Raw genomic sequence first — 8,946 nt, 5'->3', positions numbered from 1 at the left:
TCCTCACACAAGCTCTACCCATTTGTCGACTTTCCTCACCCCCATCCCCAATGCTATTAAACCCGCTCTTTCTTTCTCCTTCACATCTTGGGCACTAGCAACGTTAACATAGAATTCAAACGAGGGTTAAGAAATCAAGCGAGTGAAATACCATCAACGTAAAAATCAGATGAAAATAAAAAAGATTGCATGCCATGGAGGGTCAATTTACATGGGCGTAAAACTCATTTCTAAACGACATGAAAATCATGGACTAAAAATATTCAAAAATATTGTAATAGGGACGAAAAGCACAAATATATTCTTTTGTGGACCATACTGATGTGATTAATATAGGGAGCATAGTTGTAACTTACTCCTCCTTTTAATACTCTCAGCAAACATTCAGAACAAACATTCCACCGAAGGTCCAAAACCCAGAAGCATACATCGAATATAATGGCGTCAAAAAGGTATTTGATATTTCTTTAGCTTTCCGAATGTGAAGGAAAATTCTATTAGCTCAATTCCGCTTGCACTTTTCTGTTTCGATAGATTGACTGACATATCAACATTTTCTCACTTGATTCTATCTGATTGATTGGCATATAAGTTTTTTGTTATTGTTTATATACAATTATTTTTTATTTTCAGAAAAGTTTTAATGTATATTGTTTAATAGAAGTCTGATATCCTTGCATTTTTTTTGGAACGGCATGCACTTAGTTTACACACACATATATAGAGAAATTGTCAAAAAAATCTCGATATTTTCGAAAAAGTTTCAATTTAGTCATAAAAAATTTTTAATATAAAAGTTCCGATTATTTCATTTTGGCTCAAATTTATAAAAAAATCATTTTTTTTTCTTTTAACAGGAAATGACATATTATCGTATAAAATCCAATAATATGAACTTTTCTAATTAAAAAAATAAGAACTAAATTAAAACTTTTCCAAAAATTTTAGAATTTTTCTAACAATTTCTCCGCGTCAGAAAGGTATTTGATATTTCTTTAGTTTTTTGAATCTCTCATAACTTATAATGCATGATGCTCGAAACAAATTTCGATACACCGTCACAAATTAAATTGTTTTTGGTTTTGAAACTAGTGTTGTACGTTAAAAGCAATGGATCGCCAACATTCTTAAATGAAAATACATGTTATTTGATATTTATAAATGAATATTTTGTGTTAAATAGGTATTAAATAAGATAACTAAATATCATAATGATCTAAACCGCTTTAATTGTGGTTTGGAAATTGGAACTATCATTCTGAATTGAACTATAATCCAAATATAAACTTATGATTTAGAATTGGTTCGATCTGGATTGAGTTTTCAGACTCTTCTTATACATATTGTAGTAATGATCAACAACAAAACCATTAAAGTATATAATAAGTTAAAGAAAGAAAAAGATTAACTCGGCTATACAAACGTCAACTAGGTCACCAACTTTTTAATCAGCTTGGCTTAATTATTTTGAAAAATAATATTTGGAGAAACATATTTGATATTTTAAGTTATTATTAAAACTTAACATCATATTTGACAAACAATTAATTCCGGTATCGCTGTAATTTTGCAATTACAGGGACCTTTTCTACAACTTCAGTATTATATAGGGATTATTTTTGTAACTTTGCCTTACATTGATTCTGTTTTACATAGGACTATTTTTGTAACTGTATGTTTAAAACGTAGGGACAATTATTTTTGTAACTGTATGTTTAAAACGTAGGGACAATTAGATAATTTTGTAAGGATCATTTCTATAATTTTCTCATACATAAAAATCATTAAATAAAACATAACTTTTACTGGACCATTTTTGTAATTTTTTTCCTGTAGTTTTCTTAATCATAAAGGCTTTAAGACAATTTTATATGGACTATTTCTATAACTTTGTCATGAAGACCATTATACAAATATAATTTTATTAAAAAAGTTTATAAATGTTTTTATTTATTTTTCTGAGATTGTAAGATTTTTTCAAACATGAAGATTACAAAAAGTCTACGATTTTGTCAAAACATAAAGATTATTAAAAAAGTTTATAAAATTTTCTGAGAAAGTAGGTGAAAAATTAAAACCTAGATGACTAAGTAGGCAAGTATGTGATCACCTAAATTAAAAACTGACCAAAAAAGTATGACTATATAATTTTCTGTAAATTAAAATTTAATTCCGATTTTTTATTAATTTAATTATTATCGTACAATGAGTGAGATGACAAACGGACAATAAGTTGTGCCGCGTTTGCCCGTTTAAAAAAAAAATCAAAAGTGAGAATTTTGTTTTTCAATGTGTTTGATATTTCTATTGTTCAACTGTTTAGGATTGCTGTTGTTACCGGTGGAAACCAAGGTCTTGGTTTAGAAATATGCAGACAATTGGCTAATGAAGTTTTGGTGGTGTTGACTGCAAGAGACGAGAAGAAAGGCACCAACGCCGTCACCAAATTGCAGTACTCCGGTCTACCTGATGTGGTCTTTCATCAGCTCGATGTCACAGATCCGGCCAGTATTGCTTCCTTGGCGAATTTCATTGAAACACGGTTCGGAAAACTCGACATATTGGTAAAGATTCTCAACCCTCACCTTTTGTTCTCCGGTTAGTTCTAGGTGGTAGATTCAGTTTCTGTACAAAATTTTGTTGCGGAGTAACATCTGGCGTTACATTTGTAACAAAATGTGACTTGCAAAATGATCGAAATTGAACCAATTTGAGAATTACCCATTGATTTGTGGGATAAAACAGGTTAACAATGCTGGAGTGATTAGTAGTAACGCCGACGAGGAGTACTTTGGGGGTTTAAACATTTTACTTAAGGTAATGAAGCATTGTTCATTTAATCATGTTTTGGTTAATTTCCGTTACTCAATTGATGCTCATAAAACATGTTAAATGAAGTTTATCTATAACATAACTACCGAACGATCTTTAACTGTGATATTGTAGGAAGTTGGTTTAAAGGCTTATGAAAAGGAAAAGCCATCACAGAAAGTTGAAACACAAACATTTGAAGAAGCCAAAAAATGCTTGGAAACTAATTATTATGGAGCTAAGCATGTGACTCAAGCCTTGCTAAAACTTCTTCTTAAATCTACATCTCCGAGAATAGTCAACATCTCATCCAAAATGGGGCAACTACAAGTAAGCATGCATATATTCTTGTTTAATTTACAATTCATCATTTTATATAGTTATGCTTCTTGTGTTGTTACAGCATGTTCAAGACGAAAGTGTAAGGAAGATTTTGAGTGATGTAGATGGACTGACAGAGGAGGTGGTGGATCAAGTTGTGAGTGGATATTTTGAGGATGCAAAAGATCAGAAATTGTTGGAAAAGAAAGGATGGACTATTAATGTTTCCGCCTATGTCATCTCGAAAGCCGCTCTTAATGCATACACCAGGATTTTAGCTAAGAATTTTCCATCGATTTCTGCAAATGCAATTACTCCTGGTTTTCTTGCCACGGCTTTTACTTCTTTTCAAGGAACTTACACTGTTGAAGAAGGTGCTAGAGGCCCTGTCCGACTCGCTTTGCTCCCCGAAGGTGGACCATCGGGTCAATATTTTTTTATGATGGAACAATCAACATTTTAATATGAAGAATAAGTATGATCTAGGATCAACCTTGTTAGAAATTTGGATGATTTCTTTTTAATTTCTAATCATTGAAATAAAACTTATGACAAGTATGTCAATTATATTGTTAAAAAAAGTTTTTTTTTTAAATCTTGGGGTTTAGTTATTTTGGAGGAGAAACAAGTAAAAAAGAAAATGTTTGGTTGAGAAGTGCACATGAAAATCGGATCGCCACCCTAATCCAATCCGAATCTGAAAACAGATCACCAACAAGCCAATTTTTGTCTACCCTATCCGTTGGATTTTAGTCAATACTTTGGCTCGTGTCAAATGTCGAGTAGCATGCTGAAAGTGATGCGGATAATATGGTAAACATATTTGCACTTTAAAAAATACGACCTTGAGACGTCATATCAATAACATATCTCTATACTTAATAAAGAAGGGAAAATGCCATATTAGCCCATCGAACTAGTCATGTTTGTTTTAAAAGGTCACCCAACTTTTTTTTTGTACATTAAGGGAATGAACTTATATTTTCCTGTTTTAAAATATTCTTATATGACCTGATACCTGATTCAAAGGTAATATACACGGCATGGAAGAAATGTCGGTGCCATGTCATTTAATGAAATGGCCATGTGTACTTCCCTTTTGTTTGAATTGTTTTAAATAAGCCTATTTTGTTTGTTGCTCTTCACTCCCGTCGTCTTCATTCACGAAAAACCCTTAACTCCCACCAAAGTTCCTGTCGAGTGTCGATGGCTACATTTGTCTCAATCAAAGTTCATTTCCAAGGTGTGTTCATCAACAAACATTTTTGCTACTCTGATGGTATTCATCATGTGTTTGAGAATATCGATTTTGCTGGTATGTATTATACTGAATTTGTGGATTTTCTTGAACGATTCACACAAGAGAAGTATGAAAAGCTTTATTATTGTCAACCTGATTTAGAAATCCCATAAGGTTTAACCTTGATTTCTAATGAACTTCAATATCAAGAGTTTATAAACATTGCTTATCGGTGTAGAGTACAATTGCCAATTTACATGAACCATTTTGGTACTACTTAGCATGTAATTAAGGAAAATGAAATTGAGGACTATGTTATGTCAAACATGTCAATGGAAAGGGAAGATGGTATTGACCTAACCGAGTTCGTGAGTCCACAACAGAGCAACATGGAAGGAGTAAGTCAAGCAAATGGAAATGAGGATGCCATAGAAGGTGAAAACCCACAAGAGGATGAAGATGAAAATGTCTCATATATGAAAGGAAAACCAATGCTCAATGAAGACATACCTTGGAAGAAGCAATTGTTAATTCTAGGTATGAGGTTTACAAACCATAAAAAATTGGAATTCATGACTTGTAATTATGTTGTAGCCAATGGGTATCAATTGTACTACGAAAAAAATGACAGTAAAAGGTTATTGGTTAAGTGTTGTGATGGTGAATGCACATTTCGGCTTTGGGCTTCATGGATGAGTGAAGAACATTCATTCCAAATCAAGTCCCTTATTAATGAGCATAATTATGCCAAGAAACTTAAGTTAGGGTCAATTGTTAATTATAGATGGATCGGTAGTGTAACATTCGAAAAAATCTTGAAAATTTTTAACTTTTTAAAATACCACAAAACCATCATTTATTACAATTTGTTTTCAAAATAAGTTGCACATCAGAGAAATCCCAAAATTGTAAAATCAAAACATGAGGAGGTGCATGGTCACGCCTTCGCCTTCCCGCGATCCACTGATGTACCTGAAACATATCCTAAATTGTAAGCCCAAATCTTAGTGAGTTCCCCCAAAATACAAATACATAACAAATAGCACAGTTATAATAACAACATACTTTGGGCCCAATCAACCATCAGGTTGGAATACCCCATGCCCCTGAACCATCGGGTTGGAATGCCAACATACTATGGGTCCAATCATCATCGGGATGGAATACCCCAGACCCTCAACCATCGGGTTGGAATGCCAGCATATTATGGGTCCAATCATCATTGGGATGGAATACCCTAGGCCCTCAACCGACGGGTTAGAATGCTTCGGCCTGTTGGCTTACGCACAAAGCAGTGAAGCCTCAGCCACCCACAAATCATGTGCACATATAACAAATAATCATATAACAGTCTACATCCAGTCACACAGATCTACAGATCACTAAGCATAGCAACATCATATCTACTAGGATACCGATTTAACAGATCATAACCATACAATAGCATGCATAACAGGATATCAATCCAATGGGCCAACAATGGTGCCTTCGACCCGCAAGTACAGTAAGGACAACTCACCTCACAAGTAGTGCAAAACTGATAAGGCTTGACTCCAAATCTCAGCTCCTGAATTAAAGCCTACAACCATCATGACCAAAACCCATCAAAATCCCGAAATACCCAAAATGCCCTCAAAAGTCCAACTTGGTCTACCGTGGTCAAAGTCAAAGTCAACGGTCAAGGTCAACAGTCCATGTTGACCCAACTCGTTGAGTGCACCTCTTGGACTCTTTGAGTTCTACATAACTTAAAAAGTCGAGGAAAACCCTAGCCAGCTCGTCGAGTTTTCCCTAGCTTAACACATACAACTGGTTCTTCAATTCCAGAGACTCTAAGGCTCAGATCTAAACTCCAAATGTGTCTACAAGGATAAAGTTTCCAACTTTATTCTTTGGGGTTACTCCAAATGCTCAAAAACCCTTCCACAAGGCTTGAAAACTCAAAGGCATAACCATTAAGCACAAAATCCTTGAGATTTGGAACCCAACTTTTCCAGAAGAGATTCTAGCCTCAAAAACGTCCCAAATGTGGGTGCTTTATAGACATGCATGTCCGATGCATGTCTTGAACCAAAAATGGGTCAAAAAGCGGAAATATGACCTAAACTCCATGCATGGCATCAAAACTTGGCTAAGGACCAGATCTAACCCACTCTAAGGTCACCTTGACCTGGAGATTCATAAAGTTGCAAACTTTATGAAGTCCATCCATTGCAACATCCAAGAATAGGGAGAAAAAGGGACAAAACTCAAGATCTAGCTACATAGATAGATAAAAATCGGATCTTGAACACTTACAATGGTCTAAAAGAATACCAAATTTAAGATAAGAACTTTGCTTGCTAGATCCTTGCCTATTTCTCTCAAACTTCTCCTTCTTTTTCTCCAAAATGCCACACTAACTCACAGTATGAGATGGAATGAAGATTAGGGTTCACAAGGCCGATAATAGGGTTTGGAGGCTAATAACAGATCAGCCTCAAGGACTTAAGGAGGTTATATAGGGTGCAATCCTTAAAATTAAGGGTTTCACAAACAGCCGCCAACTCGTCAAGTTTTCCTCTCCAACTCGTCGAGTTGGTCCAAAAGATGCGCGTCCCCAAGCCTTTCAACATGTCGAGTTGAGGCGATCAACTCGACGAGTTCCAAGGGAAATTTTTCTTTTGAATAATAAATCTCATACCTGGGAATCGGGATGTTACAATTCTCCCCCACTTGGACTAGGCTTCGTCTTCGAAGCCTACTGCGGTGAACAAATCTAGATAATGCTCTCGCATCTCAGCCTCCGACTCCCAGGTACACTCAGATCCCCTCCAATGTTGCCACTATACCTTTACGAAAGGTACCTCCTTGCTATGCAGAACCTTTACCTTCCTTTCTAGAATAGCTACCGGCCTCTTGACATAGTTCAGACGCCCATCAACCTGAATATCATCCAATGATACATTGCATCCTCATCCAATACGCACTTTTGCAACTATAAAACGTGGAAAGTGCTATGAATCTGACTAAGCTCCTCAGAAAGATCCATTTTATAAGCAACCTTGCTAACCCTGGAAACAATCCGGAATTGTCCAATATATCGGGGGACCAAATTCCCCCTCTTCCTGAAGCGGTTCACACCTTTCCAAGGTGAGACCTTCAGCAACACCATGTCACCGACCTGAAACTCCAACTCATATCGGCGCCGGTCGGCATAGCTCTTCTTCCGACTATGAGCAGTCTGCAATCTCTGTCTGATCTACCAGATCATCTCTGTAGTCTGCAGAACCACCTCGGTATGACCCATGATCCTGTGGCCAACCTCGCCCCAATAAATTGGGGTATGACATCAAAGCTCGAAAGGCGAAGCACCGATGCTGGAGTGAAAATTGTTGTTGTAGGAGAACTATAACATTCGAAAAATTCTTGAAAAATTTTAACTTTTGAAATAACTACAAATCGTCATTTATTTCATATTGTTTTCAAAATAAGTTTCACATCAGAGTTTTCCTAGAAATCATAGCACAAAATACGAAGAGGTGCACAATCAAGACTTTGCCTTCCCGCAATCATCTAAGGTACCTGAAACATAATCAAAACTGTAAGCCCAGAGCTTAGTGAGTCTTCCCCAAAATACCACCACATAAACATAATAGACAACATCATGCATAAACGAGCCTTCAGCCTAACTGGACCACCTTGCAGGGCCTTCAACCTATCAGGACCGTTCCCGAGCCTTCGTCATGACTGGATCGCCTTGTAGGGTCTACAACCTATCCGGACCACTCGCCGGGCCTTTGGCCTGACTGGACCGTCTTGCAGGCGTTCAGTCTATCCGGCCACCCTAAGTCTATTGGCCTTCAACACAAAGTTGTTGGATTAGTGTCTAAGCCCATAACTATTATTGGTATGTACTTGACCCGATTGTGAGCATAGTCCTTTTGGGTTGCCTTCACCAAAGCAACTTAATAGGATGATTTATGGAGAAAGAGATTAATTATGATTTATTAATATATTAAAAGAGAAATCATATTGTTTAATTAATATTAGTCAAGAATTAATTAGGAAATTAATTTTGTGACTAAAAGACTTTAATTAAACTTGGGGGACTGATATTGTAATTATAAGATAGTTGCAATTGGGCTATGGATCACCTTGGAACATAGGATGGACGAATTCTATGGGAAGCCCATAAGGAATTCATCCAAGGGGTGTTTTAAAGGGAGTCCAAAGGCTGCTTAGGGCCTAAGCACTCAGATTAGGGTTTCCTAGTTCAAAACCCTAATAGCCTCACGTATTTAAGGACCCCTAGGGCACCAAAAACGTGGCTAAGCTTCCCTTAGGGTTCTTGGACGAATTTTGGTGCCTCATTCTCTTCTCCAAAGTCATCCTCTTGCTCTTGGTGTTTGTGAGCCATTAGAGGTGTGACATTTGTGACACTAAGCATTCAGAAGTCAATTACAAGGAGGAATTGAGATTGTTATTACTACATAACAATTAAGGTAAGATCTAAACCCTATTCTTATGTTAATATCGATTATCACATGCTAGATCTAAGGTTTATGGCTTTGGATGATTATTGCATGTTCATT

General features: G+C 36.2%; 1 protein-coding gene across 1 annotated transcript; it reads left to right on the top strand.

Moving 5' to 3' along the window:
• The first annotated feature begins 295 nt into the window (after window positions 1–295).
• LOC111920809 (salutaridine reductase) lies at window positions 296–3,696 on the top strand. The gene is made up of 5 exons (XM_023916376.3): window positions 296–452; window positions 2,324–2,564; window positions 2,746–2,817; window positions 2,947–3,141; window positions 3,215–3,696. The coding sequence occupies exons 1-5, from the start codon at window positions 439–441 to the stop codon at window positions 3,593–3,595; spliced, it is 903 nt and encodes a 300-aa protein (XP_023772144.1). The 5' UTR covers window positions 296–438; the 3' UTR covers window positions 3,596–3,696.
• The last annotated feature ends 5,250 nt before the right edge of the window (window positions 3,697–8,946 follow it).

This window comes from Lactuca sativa, chromosome 3 (assembly GCF_002870075.4).
Source record: "Lactuca sativa cultivar Salinas chromosome 3, Lsat_Salinas_v11, whole genome shotgun sequence".
Lineage (NCBI taxonomy): Eukaryota > Viridiplantae > Streptophyta > Magnoliopsida > Asterales > Asteraceae > Lactuca > Lactuca sativa.
The sequence above is the reverse complement of the archived record's forward strand: the minus strand, read 5'-3'. Positions and strand labels throughout refer to the sequence as shown.